We start from the raw sequence: 22,496 nt of genomic DNA on the forward strand, positions 1-22,496 counted from the left end.
AGCTCGCAGACAAAGCCCAAGCCCCCTGTGGCCTCAGAGCCAGCATTCTAGAATCTGAGGACCCCACCCCACCCCTGCTTGACCTCAGATTTGGCCAAGACCAGAGTGACAGATTTCAAATGGGATCTGAGATAGGCCTCTCTTGCACAACATTGTCATTGAATTGCAACTAAAAGCTAAAACCCCTCACACCTGAGGGCCAGGTGGCCTTGCGGCTCCCACCCTACCCCAGGGCCCTATTCAAACAGCCTGAGCCAGTCTCTATAGAAAGGCTCATTGTCAAGAAAGAAATTCCCCAAAACTTTCTTTAGCTTGTAACACTGCTCTTGGAACAGCAGGTATTCTTACAATGATAACACAGGGTGATAAAATATGACCCCGTCATACAACCTGGATTACCACGGAGGAGCTGGGCCTCATCCCAAATGCCACAGGGCTGGGTACACTGGGATGAAAACCAACCTCATCCTAAACAGAGTTCACCAGTTCTGGCTCCAAGGACCTCGGGATCTCTGATACTTGGCATATGCCACAGGGTGAGCCCTACACTGCCCACAAGGCCATGAGAAACCCTAACATTCCCATGAGCACCCCACTCTTAGCAAACCTAGGTAATGAAATACGGAGGCTGCTCTTCCTCAAACAGATGGAGTGTCCCATAAATTCCTTTAAAATAGCTTTTCAAATTTTAATTGTAATTCAATTAACAAAAATTAGACACCCATGCACATTTTCAGATTCATTTATAACCCTTTCTTATCAATTTCATCCAATTTGACTGTTTAATTTTTTTTTTTTTTTGAGACAGAGCCTCAAGCTGTCCCCCTGGGTAGAGTGCCATGGCATCACAGCTCACAGCAACCTCCAACTCCTGGGCTCAAGTGAGTCTCCTGCCTCCGCCTCCCAAGTAGCTGGGACCACAGGCGCCCGCCACAACACTTGGCTATTTTTTTGTTATTGTTGTTGCAACCATCATTGTTGTTTGGTAGGCCCAGGCTGGATTCGAACCTGCCACCTTAGGTGTATGTGGCTGGCGCCTTAGCCACTTGAGCCATAGTCACTGAGCCTGATTGTTTAAAATTCATAAGGTGAATTGTATTTTTCTTTTATAGCTTTATTGAAGCATAATTTATGTACCATAAAATGTACTATTGTGTTATATACAAGTTAATGATTTTTAATAAATTTACAAAGCTGGGGAAACCTCACCACATTTCCATCAATGTTGCAAAGCTTTGTGGGGTCTACCTGCAGCTAATCCCTGCCCTAGCCTGGGCCACAGGCACCTGCTAATCTGCTCTATTAGTTTGCTTTTTTGGGGACACTTCATATAAATTGAATCTTATAATATATAGTCTTTTGTGTGTGGCTTCTTATAGAGTGAATTGAACTCTAAACAAAAACTACTATAATAACTGGATAAAGGAGCCAACAGAGAAGTCTTTTGAAAGAGCCATTCATTGTGGGAATATTTTCCTTTTCTCATCGGAGAGGGGAGTGAAGTGAACAGGAAGAGATATTTGAGTTAAGAAGCTGTCAGTGGCTGGCAGGTACTTTTGGGGGCGGCAGCAGTCAGAGCATGGCCCTGACACTCTGCTGGTTAGCTTTGTTTCCCCTAAACATACACCTCCTCTAAGTAAAACACACAAAAGCAAGGAAAGAAGATGCCCAGTCCTAGAGCAGATCCTGCCCCAGTGCTCCAGCTGCCACTGTCCTGATCATCATCTGTGAGATTGTAGAACAGAGGTCTCATCCACCAGCCTCTGAGCTCTCTGAGGGCAGGAACCCTGTCTGTGCTGCTCACTACTAACTCCCTCCCTTGAGTCCAGCCAGGGGCCTTGGTATTGGTACAGCAAGAATACTTGTTGAGCTAATCAATTAACTAACGGGCTCTCCCATGGTGTTTTGGAAATAATGACTGGCCCCCAAGGGTGAGAGAACAATATTTTGCCTAGAATCAAACCTGGAAAGATTAAAGAAAAAAAAAAAAAAAAGCAAATGCAACCTTGAACTAGTGCAAACATTAAAATATCAACATATGTCAGAATAGGGAGGAAGCAAGAGGTCAGAACAGAGGTCATCCCCACACCTCCGTGGGCTGTTTTCTAAACCAGACCAGGTTTGTCTGCTTTATATGTGTAGTCACATGTGGTCAGCTCAGTCACAATCTCCAAGCTGCACTTGAGTGACAGAAACCAGGTCTTCATTTCTAAAATCAAAATAGCATCTGAGCCTGCCTCCTGCCCACCTGGGCCTAACTGCTACAGCCTTTCCCGCCGCCAGGGCTGGGCTTGCACTGGCACCTGCAGGGCTGACTCGTACCTGGGTCGGTGTTGAGCACAATTTTGCTCTGAATAAGCTGGGAAGGGGAGAAGCTGATCTGCGATAGCCAAGGCCTGAGGTCCACATAAGCGTCTGTGAGTTGCTGGAGCACATAGAGGAAAAATTCGGACACTTCCTCGCCCTTGCTCTGCACCAGGTCCAGAATTTTGCGGACCTAGTGGCAGCACAAACATGAGGTATGAGCTGGTATGAGGGGAGTGATCCACGATCCCTGACAGCCAGAGACCCCCAGATGGGCTCAGAGCAGGGGTCTAAGTGCTGACTACAGACAGTAACTTGACCCACCATCCACCCAGCTAGAGGGAGATGTGCCATGTGAAATGACCTCCTTAGCAAGAAATAAAACCACATGGCTCTAAGAAACCAGGCTTCCATGAGTCTAAAAAGAACAAGTAGAGCCATGTCCAGCCATGGAATTCTCTCCCTGTCTCCTTATTCCTCTCAACCTAATACTCCTGCTACTTAGGAGGAAGGGTGGAGCGGGAGAAACCGGCCCCTGGGCCTGATGAGGGAGCACCTGTGCCACACAGCAAGAGGGGGATGGGACCTCATATAAATCTTATGTTACAAATGGCTTTTTTTGTTATTAAAAATGCATGAAAACAAATCAAGAGAGGAGACTGAAGTGCACTGTGTCCTACAAAACTTCCCCAAGAACTCCTCTGGTCTCTTCTGAGCCCAGCACGGTCATGTCACAAATAGCTTCTATTATCCCTCTAACCATAAAGAAGTTTGGGGTCCTGATTTGATTTTTCAGAAGATGACACAAATCTTTTTTTTTTCTTTTTTTTTTGAGACAGAGCCTCAAGCTGTCCCCCTGGGTAGAGTGCCATGGCTTCACTGCTCACAGCAACCTCCAACTCCTGGGCTCAAGCGAGTCTCCTGCCTCCGCCTCCCAAGTAGCTGGGACCACAGGCGCGCGCCACAACACCCGGCTATTTTTTGGTTGCAGCCATTATTGTTGTTTGGCGGGCCCGGGCTGGATTCGAACCCGCCACCTTAGATGTATGTGGCTGGCACCTTAGCCACTTGAGCCACAGGCGCCGAGCCAATGACACAAATCTTAAGTGAAACCAAGAGCTGGTGAGACTCTCCATGTGGAGCATGGAAAATCCTTTATTGCGCACCCACCCTGGGGTGTCATTACATCTGAACTGGAGGCAATGCCCATCTGGGTCTCACCCAGCAGCCAGAAGCCTCCAGCGCTAAAGATGCTGACTGGACATCACTGCCAGTGTTTGATGCTCATTTTCTTTCTCCTTCCCACTAATTTACAGCGGGCTTTAACATGAGGTGTTTGCAAGCAAATATACAGCAATGAGAACTCAGATTTAAGATGGTGCTCTAGACTCAAACTCAGAAGTGAAACACTCGATTGTGAAATGAGCTGATAACTCGGGCATTTATGTTCTATGGAGACCCCAGTGAGAAACTGTGCCCAGTGTACTAAGCTCCTGAGACCCTCCACTCTGGTCAACAGGAGAAGCCTCTTCCAGCTACCGGGTTTGCACACTGCCAATGCCAATCCCCATCACAGGCGCACCTTGTTGGGCTGGGTAGGACAGGCACACACGATCTCCGAATCTTCAGCTGAGAAGTAGTCATTCTTCAGCAAATTGTCCACCAGACACTGAGTGTTACGGATGTGTGTGACAAGAAGTTCCCGGTGGGTTTTCAGCAATTTAATGTAGGAGGGAGAATCTGATGGGATTGTTTCCATCTCACTGTGACCCTGCTTTTCCATAGTTAAAGTGGCAAGTGGCTACTTTTCCCAAATTCATTTTCGGCTGTATGTGTCTTTCCCACACAAGGGCAAGCAGGATTCAGGGCCATCCCTCCAGGACCCCCCTTCTCGGTGCAGCCCCTGAAGAGATCAATGACGTCAGTAACAAGGCAAGAACCACAGAAAAAAAACCCCAACTTCCTATTGATCCCGGGGTTTCTCTACTTAGAGTTGTGGAGGGAGCCAGGATTAAGACTTTTTGTTTTTATCTGAGATGCATTAAAGAAAAACAGTCATAATTTCATTGCTTCTGTTTCTGGGTTACAGGTGACCAGAGATAGCTAATCCTTTCTGTTCAGCAAAATTTCTTAATCATCAATATTATTTTAAAAAGCAAAGTGTGCTTCGATCTTAGACTGGGGTGGAGATGGGAAAGAATATTATTTTATATAATAAGGTGAACTGTGATTGGAGGTTTCTGCATCCTCCAAACAGGGAGTGGGCCCAGCATTGGGAACAGAGGAATTGTGGGGTGGGCTGGAGAGAGGGTCGAGCACAAAGTAGTCTAAGGACAGAGACAGCTGCTTGAAGTGTCCTGTGGTAGGCAGAGCCAGGGACCCCGGGGGCAGTGAGGTATCCCATTGTGGGTTGCACTGTATCACTCTCCCTCACTCATGATCCTCAAACCCTCAGCAAAGTCTGCTATATACAAGCACCCTAGGGAAGGAAGGAGAAGCAGTCGTCATGTGGGCATGAAAGGCATGAAAGAGGGCAGAGGTGTAGGGGGGAAAGGGGAGAGTTGGCACAGAGCCCCCAGTGCTAGATGACCAAGAGACACATCACCATGGGAACCCTGAAAAACCTTGTGCCCATGTTGAACTTCCTAAGTAGGAACAGGGACACACCCAAGCTATTTTATTTGACATTAAAAAAATAACTTGAGCTCATCTTACTTATCCCCAAATTGCGCTGACTTGCTTTCTTACAACAATAAAAAAAACCACATTAGATCCTTCAGCCACATCACCTGCAGTCATCCTTGTATAAAATTAATCACGATCTTGGAAGTAGAAAGGCCTAAACTGGCCCCTTTGTCTAGGCAGGAAAATTCACACATTTCAGAGTGATAGTTAAAAAAAAATTGTTTTGGTAAGCAAAAAAAAAAAAAAAAAAATTTGTCACAGATCTTTTAACACTGTCGACACCATTCATGTTTCACAAGCCACATCTGTTAACATTTAGGTTTTCAAATTTTTTCCCACCAAATCACACATGAGTCTCCTTCTCTTTGACACACTTTTTTGGGGGGGGAGGGTTTACTTAATAAATTGCCAAACACTGCAAGCCTAACAGAGACTCTCAGCCAGACCCCACCCAATAACTTCCCTTTTAAAACCCAAATTACTCAGCCAGTGAGAGTACAATTTATCATTCAAAGCCTGAGAAGAGCAAAAGACCTCAATAAAAAGAATTTAAAGGGATGAAAACAATAGGTTAGTATAATTTTCCACTAAATGCTAATTCCTTGTGTATTGTTGTCAATTTCATGACCCACTTTAGGATCCATAGCTTTATTTATTCTATTCTTATTTTTTAGATAGAGTCTCACTTTGTCACCCTCAGTAGAGTGCCATGGTGTCACAGCCACCTCGAACTCCTGGGCTCAAGCAATCCTCTTGCCTTAGCCTCCTGAGTAGCTGTGACTACAGGTACCTGCCACAACGCCCAGTTATTTTTAGAGATGGGATCTGGCTATGGCTCAGGCTAGTCTTGAACCCGTGAACTCAGGCAATCTACCCACCTTGGCCTCCCAGAATGCTAGGACTACAGGTGTGAGCCACTGCACATGGCCAGGATCCATAGCTTTAAAAATTGGTTCCCAGGCCAGGCATTGTGGCTCACACCTGTAATCCTAGCACTCTTGGAGGTCTAGGTGGGTGGATCCCTTGAGCTCAGAAGTTCGAGACTAGCCTGAGCAAGAGTGAGACCCCCTCCTCTTTCTACTAAAAAAAAAAAAAAATTAGCTGGGTGTTATGACAGGCGCCTGTAGTCCCAGCTACTTAGGAGGCTGAGGCAGAGGATGGCTTGAGCCCAAGAGTTTGAGGTTGCTGTGAACTAAGTTGATGCCATGGCACTCTATCCAGGGCAACAGAGTGAGGCTCTGTCTAAAAACATTTTTAAAAAGTTGGTTCCCTAAGATATACAAGTTAATAATATTCAATTTAAAATAGTAGCCAATAATACCTTTTTAAGTTTCTGGCATCACTCTTTGAAGTAAATCAGAATATTTTAAAACAACAGTTTCTTTTCAAATCTTCAATTCCCAATTTCTTTCTGGAATCTGCAAAATCAAAGAAAAGAAAAGGTGTTTTTGAAATATTATTGTCCTGAAAGGGGACAGGATGTGAAAGGGGTGGCCTTCCAAAAATAACAGGAAAATACCACAATTTCCTAGTAACAATTAAAGATAAATCCTGTGACTCCTGCTAACAGACACCCCACTGGAGTTCTGTTTTGCACAACTTCTGAAAACAGCTGAACAGATGGAAAAGAGATGTAAATCTTCCTTTTTAAAGTTGCCTTTGAGAGGCTGCTTTTGGACAAAGTTCCTGAGTAAACAGCAAGGAAGGCGCTTCAGGCTTCAGCCATATCTTGAGGGCAGAGCCACATCTTCTGTGATAATCCCAATCCCTTGTCCTGTCTGTGAAGAAAGGTGGGGGAGCCAACTCTTGGAATTTGACATCCCACTGCCATCTCTGTTATGACTGACAGCAATCACTTTTTTCCCTATATATTCCCTTTAAACTTAACAAGCCCCTTGGCCTCCGGGCTAGCACTTCCTCTCTCTTTGGGATGCCACAGCACCTCTCTGCTCTCTTTTTCTTCCCTCTCTTTCATTCTCTCACTCTCTCTTCTGAGAAAATAAGATAAACATTTTAACTTTTCTATTTCCTAATTTCTGTAAGAGGAATTTTTCTCTACCTGTGCCATGAGCTCCTAGTGAGGTTTCAGACCCTAATAGGTAGAATTTTAAACCTAAAATTTAATGATCTTGGAGTACTTTTTGTACCTTCTTCTTTTAGGAAAATATTTTCCAAATGTCAGACATTCTCACCACAGTCACTTTTTATTTTTGCAGTTTTTGGCCGGGGCTGGGTTTGAACCTGCCACCTCCGGTATATGGGGCTGGCGCCCACTCCTTTGAGCCACAGACACCGCCCCATAGTCACTTTTTTGTTGTTCTTGCCATAATTGAGTCTCACCTGCATTTAATTTAACTTTTTGCTTTAAGTTGAGTTTTTTAAAACTCTAATATATTAGTTTTAAAGGGCATTTCATGCCACCATTGGAGACAAAAAATAGTAGTTGTAATAAATAGAAAGTAACACAAAAATAAAACAGTATTACATAGAAATAAGATAATGTTATTGTAATGCTGCCTGAAAAGGTTTGAGGTTTGCGGTTTGAGGGCGGGTTCTCTCTCAGAGGCATTTGAGAGGTGATAAGAATATAGTAGCACAGAATGGAGCTAAGATAATCTAAGATAATCTAAGATAATCACAAGTTGGAGAGAAAATTGGAAAGAAAAGGAAGTCCCTTTCTCACTTTGGGACCAGTATTTTTTTAATTCCATGCTCCATTCTTCAGAAGGCTGAGAAAAGGTGTGACACTTTCTCACCCTCCCTCCTGTTTTCCTCCATCTCCCAGGAGGGTCCCATTTTACTCATTGCTCCTATCTCTGCCAAACAGTGACTTGTCTTCCCAGATTTCCCTGAAATAACTACCATAGGCATTTCCACCTCTTGCCAACAAAGACAAAAACTTAAAGAAAAGTCTTCTAATTTATAGCCACCTAAACAAAAACAATACATGGCAAGGAGGCAGTTTTGTAATTTCCAGAGCCCTGGTCTGAGATTTAGTCAAATGTGCAGAGTCAGCTCGATTCAGTAGGAACTTGACAAGGTATGAAGGTCCGAAGGGGAAATAGAGAAACCGAACACTGCCCTGGTGGACAGAATACACGCATAGACAAAATGCATACCATGGAACGCTGTAGAGAAATTCAAAAATTCCTGGGCACCTGTTAACACAAACACCAAAGAGATCTCCTGGCCCTGAGAGGAGATTCTTTACTTTCTTTTCCTGGTAGATGGTGGGTTTGGCTGGGGAAGAGGGTCTGGTCTCCCTTCTCGGCTAAAGAAAGACCAAGGTTGGGCCGGGGCCAGGTTTCTAGGAGCTGGGCCTGTTCTCAAGAGTGGGGCTCTCCCGGGCCAGTGGCAGAGAGCAATGAGCAGTGAAGTTGGAGACCCTGGTGAGGCCGCTCCAGGGGGGACCACCACAGAAAACTATCAAGCTAATGGAGGCATCCAGAAAACAAGACTCCCTGCAGAATAAAAGATGGAAGACCGAGTGGAAAAACGAAGCGAAAAAGATAGGGGGTTAGTCCACCTTGGAGAGCCATCTCTCGAGGCAAAGGCAGGCAGGGTAGACACTGTTGGCAGCGAGGGGCCCTCAGAGAGGTAGGGGCTTGGATGGGCATCTTCCCCCACACTCCTCTCCCCAACATTCTCATCTGCCCTCAGAGAGGTGTAGTTCCCTAGGGAATCCTGGGGCAATTCACCACTCCAGGCTCTTCACAGTAATCTGTGCCCAGGTCCCACCTAGCAATGTCATCTTCTGAACTAAATACAAAATCAGAAGAGCCTCCAAGAGAGGATTCAGGGAAACTGCTCTGAATGAAGCTGGGATTGGAGGAAGGTGGACATTCAAAGGGGAAAAGCACACGGGAGAAGAGAGTCATTCTTTTAAATGAGACCATGGAGTAGTACTGTTGACTTGCAAAAAACACAAGCCTCGTTGGTAGTTTTAAGTTTTCTTATAGCCACATTAATAAAAGTAAAGATAAGCAGGTGAAATTATTTTAATGATGTTTTATTTAGCTCGCTATGTTAAAAACATTTTCTTAATATGTCACGAAGATAAACTATATTAGTGAAAGATAGGACATTTTTTTCATACTAAGGCTTTGGAATCTGATGTGTGTTGTACATGTTACAGCACATCGCAATTTGGATCAGCCGCATCTCAGGTGCTCCATGGCCACCTGCCGCCCATGGCTGGGGAAGTGCACAGCGCAGGCCTGGAGAAGTCACCCAGGAAGCTGAGGTGAGAGTTGTTGCCACGCCCTCCCTTCCACTTCAGATACTGAGGCCAGGAATGGTCGGAACTGGCTTTTCAGATCACTTTCATCAGGAAGTCAGTGAGACCAGAGGGCAAAGAAGTGAAGTCACTGACAATTCTGCAAACTCGGGAAGCCGATAAGTACAGGACCTATTGGTTTATACTCTAGGTGAAATTCCTTTCAACTGCTGCATACAGTTCTGCAGCTTAGCATGCCCGCAAAGATTAGAAAGTAAGATATGAAAATGCTATTGATGGTATGGTGCGACGGGGACTCTCATCTACCACTGGTAGGAGTGAAAATGTGTGGAAAACCCTGGAAAGCCGCTTGACAGATGCGTCAACAGTTCTATTTAGCAACTCCCCCCTCTAGAAATCCACCTTTTGAAAAGAATCAGAGGTTCTGACAGTTTCTTTGTTTTAAAACAAGGGGCTTCTGCTCCTAGCGATGATAGAGTCGCCTGTGGCTCCCACAGAGGACAACTACGGGTGAGCGGATCCACAAAGTGTGGTATATTCATACAGTAGAATACCATTCGACAAAAACTATGATGAAATAAGAATGCAACATGAAAATCACAGAATCTACGCTGAGAGAAACAGACTCAAGAGTACACAGTGTATGATTCAACGCATATGATTCTGAATATCTGATCTAAATATCAGATCAGCCATTTCCTGGGGTAGGAGGTGGGTGGGAGTTGGGGGAGAAACTGACTGCAAAGAGGAATAAGGGAAATTTCTGGGTAGATAGAAAGGTTTCCGGTCTTCATTGCAGCTTTCTCTCTTTCTCTCTCTCTCTTTATCACACACACATATACATATAATGTGTATATATACACACACTTTATATATATCACCTATATGTGTGTAAAGGTACATATATATATATACAATTGTCAATTTGTCAAAAGTTAGCAACTCAAATGCTTGAAATCTGCAAAGTTATTTTTCAAAATTATACTTCCATGGAGTTGTTTTCCTTTAAGTAGAGGCAAAATAAGGCATTTCCAGGGAAAAACAGAGAGACTTTGTTGCCACTCTGTACCAAAATAAATACTAGAGTTTTTCAGATGGAAGAAAAATGATGGACAAAAACAAAATGACAATCAACAGAAAGTGTTAATATGTGGGTAAATATAAGCACGTATCAACTGAACCACAATATTAATGTCTTGTGAGGACCTAGCAGAGAAATGATTGACCCAGAGAGGCGCTCACCTCCTGGAGAGCAGCTGAACTCATGGGGCGGGGACTGATTTCTTTTCCTGTTTCTGTCCCTTCATCTCGGGGAGGCCCCAGAGAAACCACAGACACACGCGCTCAGTATCACTTCCACTCCAGGCTTCCTTCTCTCCTCTCTGTCCCAGGGGACCCTGAGAAGAGATGGGCATTCCTTGTGATGGAGATGCGAAGATAAAAGCATTTTATAAAGCTGTTCTCCAGATGCTCCTTCCTACGTTTTAATAACTTTTCTCCTACGTATTATATAAAAAAGAATAACTGGTCACTGTAGAAAATTTGGAAAATACAATAAAAAGTTACCTATCACCCACCAGAAATAACTATTATTTGCAGCAAATAATAGTTATTCATAAATAACTATTATTTAGTTGCATTGACTTTCAGCTTTGCTCTATGTGCATTTACATGCATCTATTCGTACCGGTTATGCAGAGTTATTTACACTGATGTTTACCTGCTTTTGCGGGTTTGGCATCATACTTTTTGTTAATGTGTCACTTACTATTATCTGGTGTTGCTTTCTAACTGTAGGGCCTCTTTTAAGCGCTGGAACTGGTTTCTAACTGACCCGGCTTCTAGAAAGCAGAATGCTTTGCTTTCTCTGGTTTTTCTTCCTTTCTTTTCTTTTTTTGCAGTTTTTGGCCAGGGCTGGGTTTGAACCCACCACCTCTGGCAAACGGGGCCGGCACCCTACTCCTTTGAGCCACAGGCACCACCCCTCTGGTTTTTCTTTTATACAGAAGAGTAAGAACTCACCAGCCACTCTGCCTAAAGCTCTTAAAGTTTTGCACCTGAGAAATTCCCTGTGCCAAAGAGAGGCACAGAGATCCCGCCAAATGGTAGCCCCTGCCGAGCCCCACCGTGCCTGCCTGTGCAGCTGCGGCAAACCTGGATGCCTTGCCAGGAGCCTCGCCGGCTGCCCAGGCACAGGCTAGCGCTCTAGAACCAGTGTGCCCCGAGGAGCCGCTGCCAGGGGCTGGGCAAAGCCAGGGAGTGGAAAGATGCCGTGAGGTTGCAGCCTCACTCACTCCTCTGCAGAGACCCACTCGGCTCCCCATCGTGTCCAGACCTGCGGCTGTACACGGGCCCCAGCAGGGGACCGCGTGATAATAGCTAACACTGAGTAAGCGCTTTCCTAGGCACTGGCTCCCATCTAATGCTTTATACAGGCTGTGAAGGTCAGGGTAACTAACACAAGGGTTGGACACACACTCTCTGGAGCTGGCCCCAGCTGAGTTCAAATTCTGACCCAACTCCTGCTTCCAGAAGGAGCTCCTGCTGAATAGGCCATGTTTGCTAGTGTTTCTCAGGCTTCAGGGACCAGGGCACAGTGCAGTCATCTCTGCTCATGGGAGTTTATTATAAGATGACTCTTTAAAAGGATATCACTCATTAGCAAGTTAACCATCCCCTATGTGCCTTGATTTCCTCAACAGGAGAGTCCCTACTTCAACGTGCTGCGGTAAGGACTAAGCGAGTTAACAGGCACAAAGTGCTCAGAGCAGGGCTGGCATATGGCAGATACCCAGTAGGTACTGAATCACTTAATCTTTTCTATTGCCTCAATCTTTACACCAACCCTAAGCGGAGAGCTCACTGTCACTGCCAATTTACAAATGAGGACACGGAGGCACCAGAGGTTAAGCTCCTCTGAGCAAGAGGAGCTACAAGTGTGGTGAGTGGTGAGTGTGTGGCATAAGACATAAATAGAGAGGGCCAGGAGAGACTATCACTCTCTCCAGGGCCTCCCTGGGTACCAGCCAGCATGATCACAGAGGGGTTTCTCCCCCTGCAGCCCTCTGTAGTGGAAGGTGGCAGGAAGAAGTGGCTAGAGTCCCGTCTCTTAGGGGTTTGAATCTGAGACATTCAGAGAGACATCAAGACATCAATAACCCCCAGCGCATGAGTGGTGGGCCAAGGCTTGGAGCTGCTGAATCTCCTAGGCATGGCCTCCCCTATTTCATGGATCTCTTCACGAACAGAGAGCACCGCAGCAAGCCTCTGCTTCCTGCAGCCTGAAAGAAACTAGCAAACATGGTCCACTTCATTCTGTGCAGAATCACCCAGCACAGCCTGGGTGCGGAGGGCACCCTGCCTACCATGTGACTGTGCGTGTTTACTCCTAGAATGAGCAGACAGAATTTGGCCTCCATCCCAACGGATGTGGGCTAGATGGAAAACAGAAATCTCAAAAAAATCATTTCCCATCATCTCCACCAGTCTTATGACTTCACTCTTTCCTTAGACACCCAATTCTTGGGAATCATCATTCAATGTTTAAAAAAAGTTTCTATTTCCAAATAAGGGTCACAGCTTTCCACAAATTGATATTGCAACACCAGTAGATAAGATTCTTACCAGATCTGAGTCCTAGTCAGTAAAACATTCCTTAACACTGCAGTAGATGCTAACTTAGAGCTATAACCCAAGGGTTTTTTAAAACAGTGGACTCTCCATAGTTAGACCACTCGTTCCACAAGTGCTTCTGCTGCCCATACTTTCTGCAGAGAGGATGGAAACCAATACAAACATAAAAACCAAGGTCAGCTTCGCTGGCACACAGGTAATATGGAATCTGGCCCATCAGTCTCTGCTCCTGTCCTGACCCTCCTTCTGTCAAGCTCTGTGCACTTTAATTATTAAAATATGAGTTCTCAAACAGCCCACTGTTCTCTGCAGCCTTGGCATCCACAGGAAAAGGCCAATGATTTTCATACACAGAAAGGATTGCCTTATAGGATATGATTTTATGGACCATAGGATGGTTTTTGCAGACTTCCCCCCTCCCTTCCTTGAAAACCCACACAGTGGCTGGAGTATTCTGTTCATTAAACAGTTCAGATGCTTCTCCTAGGTACCTAGTAGGATTATACTTCCCTAGCATCTTGAAGTTACTTGTCTAACTCAGGAACTGTGTGCCTAAGTGGAAGGAGTTACTTTGGACAAGAAGCTTTAGGCATCAGGATAATTTATCCAGGGCCAGCTTTCTCTTTCTACTGGCACTATGACCAGCCCATTCAGGACGGGCCCTGCGCCATCAAGCCAGGCTCCAGATAACTCCAGTGGGTAAGGCCTCTTCTTGCCAACTCACAAGGGACACAGGACATGGGCAAGAAATAAACCTTGCATGTTTGAGCTGCTGAAATTTTGGAATTATCTGTTACTGCCCAATAATTTGACTGACAAAATAATTTGGGATGAAAAAAGCATTCAGCACATGAGGAACCTGAGGCCCAGAAGGGTGAGTGAGTTGTTTAAGGCCAGACAGCTGTTTGGAAGCAGAACAGGAGGACTATATGAGATGTCATGTCCTGGAGGTTTATCCCAGCCCTACTCACAAGCAAGAAGCTTCTGCAGACAGAGACCCGCTACATCAAAGGACTCCTCTTAACAAAAATAAGCCACTACAATCTTTTTTGGATCCTGTAAAACTATTTATTGAATTAAGATTTAAGATAGGTTAAAATACAGCATCATTCTCTGCCTACCTCAGACTCAGAAGTAATCTCCATAAGGAAATAATAATTTACTCGAAATTTAAAAAATGGCAGAAAGAGATACAGAGGAGTAAGCCATGCATCTTCTTGGTTTGTACTGAGGTGACAGCATTGCCTGCTGCCATTGTGTTGGGTGGCAGGTCCTGCCGTCTCACTGCACCCACCTACTTGCCCCCACACCAGAATCCCAGTCATCGTTTGTATCAGAATCACAAGGTAGGTACCCTGAAAAGCCAAGAAGACATGATCAGTGATGAAAAAGATCTATAAGTACTGACACAGAGAGATTATCAAGACATCTTGTCATTTGAAAAATGCAAGTTGCAGAAAGAAGTATAGAGTATAATGACATTTACATAACCTGCCTACATCACCTGAACTCCAACCACACACACATCCATGAACTTACATGCAAAGAAAACTGCCTGGAAGAAGACACACTAAGTGAGAAAGAAGTAAGATTACTTCTGGAAAGGGAAGGAAGCACAAGATTAGGGGCATATTTTCATTCATGTTTAAATTTTTTACAAGAAGACTACATACTTTCATAATTTTTTTTTTTATTAAATGGTAACTGTGTACATTAATGCACTTCTGGGGTACAGTGTGGTGTTTTCACACACAATCCGAGACACTTCCATCAAACTGGTTAACCTAGCCTTCATGTAACTTTCTTAGTTATTGTGTTAAAACGTTCATATTCTACTCATAGAAAGATTCACTTGTACCCTTGTAAGATGAACCACAGAAGTGAACCCTTGAATCCCTCTCCCTCCACCCACTCCCCTCCCTTCCATATACTTTCATAATTAAAGAATATTTCAGAGCCTCTTAAATAATCATCAGGGCACCTCAGGATACATTGCTCAGGCTGGAGTGTAGTGGTGCAATCACAGCTCACGGCAGCCCCATGCTCCTGGCCTCAAGCGATCCTCTGCCTTAGCCTTCCATGTAGCTCGGACTACAGGTAAGAGCCACAGTGCCTGGTTTCAGGACATCTTGAGGTAAGTCAGTGCAACATTCTGAGCAATCACCCTATTCTGGAGAACTTTGCCTTTCAATTCAAAGAGCGTACCCCGCTCCCCACCACCACTACAGAGAACACAGTGAAAACGCTCAGTCCCCTTTAAGTAAAGTGAAGGTTCACTAAGACCCTACAAACTTGGGCGGGATGTTAAGACTCTATGCACCCAAAAGCAAATAAAAAACTCTGCCTGGCTTGGTGAAATATCACAGTAAATCTGATGGATTTGCAACCAGATTTGTTTTACCTTCAATAGGAAGTCATCCACTTAGTGTATTACCATTAAGCATGATTTGCAATAAGGAATATAAAGTGAAAAATCAATCGCCACAAAAATAGTACAGAGCAAGAGTCAACAATGCTGACTTTTGAGTGGACTTTTTAAATCCCAGAACCTCGGGCAATCCTGACGAAATGCTCAATGACGGGCCAACATTTCATTTCCTTTGTCTGTATTTTCGCTTCTTTTCATGGAACATACTTCTGAACACTTCAACACACTAACCACTCCACTGCCTTCTGTAACATTCTGGCCCTGAATGATGCTATACTTTTGATTTCTCAGTAGCAAGTGGATGATGTCAAAGGGGCCTCACACTTTCCCACCCAATATCCACTGCCCATCCCCAATGGTTATCATACCAAGGAAACCACTTTAGATTCTTTTTCCCCTTCTGTGATACTCATATCCTTTTGCTAAAGCCTAACTGGCAAATACCACGTCTGGCAAAGCCACACCTGCCATACACAATATGGGCTTCTAAAACATTCTGTCCACCACTGTCCCAGACAATAGGAATAGATGGTTGATATGTATTTATTGAACAAAATAAGGTAAAATAAAGTGATCATTCTCTTTTTTTTTTTTTGGCTGCGGCAGGGTTTAGTATATGGGGCTGGCGCTCTACTCCTTTGAGCCACAGGCACTGCACAAAGTGATCATTCTCTGTCTACCTCAAGCAGGTACCTGCTGACTTCAGAGATATTATCACCCAGATTGAAAATTGTCAAATAAAATAGGTTCTACCAACCTGACCATAACCCCAGTGTAACTTGAACAGAGGATGCCAAAATATATGTATACACGTTTTAAGAAAGGAAAAAATATATTAAATTTGTAATACTCAAGCCACATTTGACTTCTGCAATTATGAGAGGCACTCCATGTGACTTGTATTCATCTTTTGTTACAGGTATATATTAATACCTATAAACATTATAGGTATTATAAATTTAGTACAGGTTTTTCTTTTCTTAAAATGTATATACATTTTTGGCACCCTCTGCACATCCACAACTGCTGAGGATTGTATCTGGATTCTCCTTCAACAAACTACTCTCCCATATGAGATTTATTTTGATAAATTTAATCCTCAGCCTTCAAGTTTTACAAGTGAAGACGTATTTGTGGACATGAGCCGCTTAGACAGTTGGGGTTGAAGTGATGACGTGAACAAGTCTCCATCATTGTGACTGCTCAACAGGGAGGCCAGTGGATCAACTCATCCCAACAGCAATCAAGCAGGAAGCTAATACCAGGCTCTTTTTGGCCAGGGCTGAGTTTGAACCCGCCACCTCCGGTATATGGGGCCGGCGCCCTGCTCCTTTGAGCCACAGGGCCACTCCTACTAGGCACATTTTGATAGACTGCAGAGCGAACACACACAATTGGTCAATTCAAACTGGGTCCTACTTTCGCTACTACATCATCCACAAAAATTCATATTGTCGTTTTCTCTGTTTGTTTTCAATTTCCTAAGGCACTTACCATGGAAAACAAGCCCAGTGCTGCGTGCCTCTGCCACACCAGAAAACCACTGACAGCTTTCTCTGGAGAAAACGTAGCATGTGCAGGAAGCTACAATTATTATTTGAAGCTTTTAAACTCCAGTAACACTTATTTACTTAAGTATCTGAAAGCACTTAATCCTGCAGCAGTTCAAAGCAGACCGCAGCGGGTCAGTCCTCTCCACTTCTCTTTTCTTTCCCACCGGCTTCCTTCCCCTCCCTCCCTCTAATCTCCCTCTCCCTCCTCTCCTGCTGTTAAGTGCCCTGTAGTGGGAACCCAGCCACACAGACACTATCACCCTGCCTGCAAAGTGAGGCATGCAGACACAGCCAGTGGCAGCACTGGGGTGGGGCCCCCACAAAGTGCAGACAGCTGCCTGGGCCTTCTGGGAAGCCAAACGTCAGCCCTACATCCCTCAGAGACAAACGGCCAAACATCTCCTGTCTCCTTTCTCCTTTTTTTTCCCCCCCCAAAAAGAGTCTCACTGTGTCATTCTGGTCAAGAAATCCTGTTTGGAATTCATGGAGAGCCAGCCCCTCCCCTCTGGTGAAACTCTGATTCCTGGAACCCAGCTGAATGTTGTCCAACATGCCCAGTTTAGAGATGAGGAAAATGTGGGCATGAACAGGGCAGAGACTGGCCTGTATCAACCCAAACTGGAACCCAGATCTCCTGGCACTGAGGTAATTATTTCTTTTGTTTACTTTAGGGCTAGAGTAACCCCCTCAGTAGGCTTCCCTGTACCCCTAACAGGGATTGACTCCTTTGCAAATGGGAAAAGGCCAGAGCTCTCTCCTTACTCTGTCCCACCCCTAACGCCATCTGTCCCAGCTGGGAATTCCCATGGTACTTTAACCCTGTCTCCCTTAGAGGACATGGTACTTTCCTTCCTAAATAAGTTATTCTTGGGCAGTGCCTGTGGCTCAATGAGTAGGGCGCCAGCCCCATATACCGAGGGTGGCGGGTTCAAGCCCAGCCCCAGCCAAACTGCAACAAAAAAAAGCCGAGCGTTGTGGTGGGTGCCTTGTAGTCCCAGTTACTCAGGAGGCTGAGGCAAGAGAATCCCCTAAGCCCAAGGAGTTGGAGGTTGCTGTGAGCTGTGACTCCACAGCACTCTACTGACGGTTCATAAGTGAAAATCTGTCTCAAAAAAAATAAATAAATAAAATAAGTTATTCTTCTCCTTTCACATCAATTGGTGGTGGCAGTGAAAGACACAAACTAAATCCAGGCTATCTGGTTCCAATCACTAGCTATGTGATTTGGACAAATAATGCTACCCTACTGGGCTTTGGTAACAGCACTACCTCAAAGGGTCTCTGTGGGAATGCAGTGAGTTAATACACACATGGTGTTTAGAATAACACTGGTAACATAGCAAGCACTTGTCACAACCCACGAGTGGGTGGTGTAGGCCACGACTTCTGTCTGGTCATCTTTGAGGCCCAGCACCTGACTACAAGGGATAGTTGTCCATCTGGTGAGTCCCAGCATCTCTAGAACATAGAGAATCCGGATAGAAATGGTAGAATGAATGAATCTCACCCAATGCACTGCACATGGCAGGAACTTCATCACATCAGCTATTATGTGCATTTCTACAACTCACAGACTCACTTAGGGAATATTCACTAAGTTCATTAGTGGATAAATTCAGATTTGCATCACCAATATTTTCCATTGCTCTAAGGCATTTGTATTAGCTGTGGCCTTAATAAAAGCCCAGCTCTCCATGTCCAAAGAATTGTCTGTATAATTGATTGGTACCTAGTCATCTACTGGTTAATGTTTCCTAGTTTTATCTAGGCTTTGACAAACAAAGTTCTGAAAGCACCATGCTTGATAGTCTTCTCTGAGGGCCAGTGACTAAAAATATCTTACTAAAGAAAGCCAATAGAAAACAAAGGACCCTGAATCAGAAACCCGTTCCTGAACTCTGTAAGAGGGTGGAAGCGCTTATGCAGGAGAAAGTGCCACAGACAGGGCAGATCCGGAAGCAGGAGGACATCTGGAGATGGCATCTAGGAAGGACAGAGAAATGTCCAGGGCATCGCAAATGAAAAGTACCACATCAGAACAAAATATTAGTCACCACAGAAGCTGAGTTGAAACTTGGCCTTGAGCATATTAACATTCTGCTGATTGCTGGCCAAAATGCTTACCTGAAGACTTCTATTAACCTCACTTGAACATGTAGCCACAGCCAGCAAGCATCTGGGACACAAATCTATCACAGAGCTGAGTGCAGAGTACCCGGGAATGTGTGTACAGTGGCGCTGATGAGCATTAGGAAATTGAGAAGATGACAGAATCATAACCTCTAAACTGTCCTCCCCCGAGACTGTACACCCTGGCCAGCATCTCTTTGTCCCTCACCAAGTGAGGTCCTGTCTCATGGAGAAGGTGCCCACCTGACCAGCCAAGCTTCACATGACCTAGCAACATCACTCACTCTGCAACCGCAAGCCAGTGTATGGAGAGGGAGCAGAAGCTGGGTCAGTGCAGGTGCCCAGAAGAAGGCTGGCGCGCCACACTGAGGGTGTGGTCCTGCATGGCAGAGGCTTTCCTGTGACCTGAAAGCTTCAAATAAAGATTTCCTTCTTCCAAACCCTGGCCTCCCAAATGGACACAAATTCCCATGGTCAAAGGTGGCCACAGGCAGGGAAGTGCCTTTTTCAAGAATTCTGGGCAATAGCCTGAGGAAGCAGAACAGACTGACATGAAAAACTGTCAGACAGCCCTTTCCTTAGCTAGGGGGTTCCTGACTCCCTGACACCTGTACTCCCAGCCTCCCTCCACACTTTGGGGCCTTTTGTTCCAGCTTCCAAGGAGCCAGGAAGGACTAGACTCACCTGAGTCCATCCTTGGAGGCTCCTGACAAGGATGCTGGGCACCTGGGAGTCCCATGCCCATTGACACCCCTCTGCCCCTGAAAATACAGAGCAGGTGCTGTGGGCCAGGCTGACTTGCCTCTGAGTCTTGGTTCTGTCTTCTTTCTCTTTGTTCTGAGCCTTAGTTCTTTCATCTAAAAATTGAAAACCATAATGTCTATTTCTAGAATTTTTTCACACATTAAGACAGTTTTTAAGGCTTAATAAAGTGAGGTTGTTAATTATCTTAATAAATCCATGTTTTTCTTTGTTTTTTGTTTTTTTTGAGACAGAGCCTCAAGCTGTCACCCTGGGTAGAGTGCTGTAGCATCATAGCTCACAGCAACCGCCAACTCCTGGGCTTAAGTGATTCTCCTTCCATCGCCTCCCAAGTAGCTGGGACCACAGGCACCTGCCACAACGCCCGACTATTTTTTGGTTGCAGCCATCATTGTTGTTTGGCGGGCCCGGGCTGGATTCGAACCTGCCAGCTCAGGTGTATGTGGCTGGTGCCTTAGCCGCTTGAGCCACAGGTGCTGAGCCAATCCATGTTGTTAATTATCTTTCTCTTGTACATTACTAATGATAGACAAAAGGCAGGGGTGGGGATCCCTCAAAGGATTTTCACTGTACTTTAAGATAAAATTCTAAGTCCTTACCCAGCCCAGGAGTCCCTGGTGGGGCTGAGTTTCTCTCTGACCGCCCCCTATGGACTGAATGTTTGTGTCCCCCCAGAGCTCATGTGTTGAGGCCTTAGTCCCTAACATGATGGTGTTGGAGGTGGGACCTTTGGGATGTGATCAGGGTTAGATGACATCATGGAGGGGGATGCCCCTATGATGGGATTAGTGCCCTTAATGAAGTGACACGGGAGAGCTCTCTCACATGCCAGAAGTGGGCCATCATCACACTGGACCACAGGCACCCTGACCTCACACTTCCAGCCTGTACAACTGTGTGAAATAAATGTTGCTTAAGCCACCTAAGCTCTGAGAGTTTGCTTTAGCAGCCAAAGCTGACTAAGACATTCCCCAGTATCCTGTAAACTCCATTTGGCCAGAGGCTGCGTCTGTTTCATTCATTGCTGTAATCCAAGTACTCAGGCTCCTGGCACCAGCAAGGTCTTCTGATAATATTTGTTGAATTAATGTGTTGGAGAATCGAAGCCCCAAAGATCCAGGAGAAACTAGGCATTACAAATACCTTTCTAACAGCCTTCTACACCAGCTCTTGACACCCACGGGAAAGCCAGAAAAACAATTGCCACCTCATTATTAGAAGTGCAAAAGCACCTACAACCCACTCAATTGAGAATATGCCTTTCTTCCGCCACCTATCCCCTCACCTAGTTCCCTTGACTCAGGCCTCTGAAAAGATTGCCAGGTCTCAAGAAAAGGCAAAAGCCATAGAAGTGTAAAGAAGAGAGAAGATGAGTAAGGAATTTCAAAAAGGTGGTGAACTTAGAAAGGGCCATTGTACATTTGATGAAATATTGTTTTAATACTATCACTGTCCACCCGAGTCCCAGTGTAGGCCTGGTTTCTGTCTTCTGAAACACCCGACACACCTGTCCAGGTGAAGGCATGTTTTATGACACCCAGGCCAACAATCTGATCTTAGTGCACAGAGATGACATTTATCTCAAAACAAACATTGTAATCCACCCCGAGAATGCTAATCAATGCCAACATCAGGAGGTTGAGGTGTTTTTTCAGTTGATATTAGATAAACCAGTATAAGCGATGGTTGAAATTTAAAAGTTATATAGGAGCAGGAAGAGGGAGCTCCCACTTTCTTTTTTTGAGACAGAGTTTCATTTTGTCGACCTGGGTAGAGTGCCCTGTGTCATTGCTCACAGCAACCTCAAACTCCTGGGCTCAAGCAATTCACCTGCCTCAGCCTCCTGAGTAGCTGGAACTACAGGTGCCCACCACAACAGCCAGCTATTTTTTAGAGATGGGGTCTCGCTCTTGCTCAGGCTGGTCTTGAACTTGTGAGCTCAAGCAATCCACCTGCCCTGGCCTCCCAGAGTGCTAGGATTACAGCTGCACCCAGCAGAACGCCCACTTTCATTTCATAAGCAGACAGTTCTTTGGAACCTGAGGCCCTGTTTCCAGAAATATGGCTCTACAGAGCATAAGCACATCCATCTGTTAATTGTAGGGGTTGGGTATGGAGCAAACAGAGTGAACAGAGAGGGAGGGGCCCTCACTGAGCACGTGGGGCAGTGGGTTAGAATAGGGACTCAGCTTCAAGTCTTGGGCACAGCTATCACTAGCTGTTGACCTTAGGCTATTTGCTCTTGATGAGCCTCAGTTGTCTCATCTATAAAATGGGGGAAATGATAATTATTGCATAGTGTTGTTTGGAAGATTCAATGAGCTAAAAACAAAAAACCCAAGGCGGTGCACAGTAAGTCTATGTAAATGCTATTATTATTTAGGGACTATCAGATCAGACCCATCACCATTTAATGTAATCGAATCAAGCCTCAAACCAATCTTTCCAGATAGGTAGAATTAATCTCCACTTTATAGATACAAAAGCTGAAGCTCATGAGGATTAAGAACCTCATCCAAAGTCACACAACTAGGAGATAGCAAGACCAGCACGGAAACCAAAGTAATCCTCAAAAGCCTCATGACCATAATGATCACTAATCACTGGCGCCAGGAGGTAGCTGAGCACTGTGCATGGATCAGCTTATCAAATACTCAAAACGGCCCTGCAAGGAAAGAATTATTGTAACTATTTTGGCTCGGCGCCTGTGGCTCAAGTGGCTAAGGCGCCAGCCACATACACCTAAGGTGGCGGGTTCGAATCC

The 22,496-nt window shown here is 45.1% G+C and overlaps 1 protein-coding gene across 4 annotated transcripts in view; it reads right to left on the reverse strand.

Annotated features, from left to right (window-relative positions):
* Window positions 1-22,496, reverse strand: part of NOD1 (nucleotide binding oligomerization domain containing 1) — a 49,968-nt gene that overhangs the window by 23,095 nt on the left and 4,377 nt on the right. For all 4 annotated transcript variants that reach the window (XR_002773097.1, XM_023512439.1, XM_023512438.1 and 1 more), the window contains 3 exons: window positions 6,311-6,407; window positions 3,887-4,207; window positions 2,323-2,497 (listed from right to left, as the gene is read on the reverse strand). Coding sequence is in view for 3 of the 4 variants with exons in the window: in XM_023512439.1 (XP_023368207.1) it covers window positions 2,323-2,497; window positions 3,887-4,087 (376 nt within the window). In the remaining variant the exon portion in view is untranslated. The remainder of the gene's footprint in view (window positions 1-2,322; window positions 2,498-3,886; window positions 4,208-6,310; window positions 6,408-22,496) is intronic.

This window comes from Otolemur garnettii, unplaced genomic scaffold (genome assembly GCF_000181295.1).
Source record: "Otolemur garnettii isolate 467f Iridium unplaced genomic scaffold, OtoGar3 scaffold00028, whole genome shotgun sequence".
Classification (NCBI taxonomy): Eukaryota; Metazoa; Chordata; class Mammalia; order Primates; family Galagidae; genus Otolemur; species Otolemur garnettii.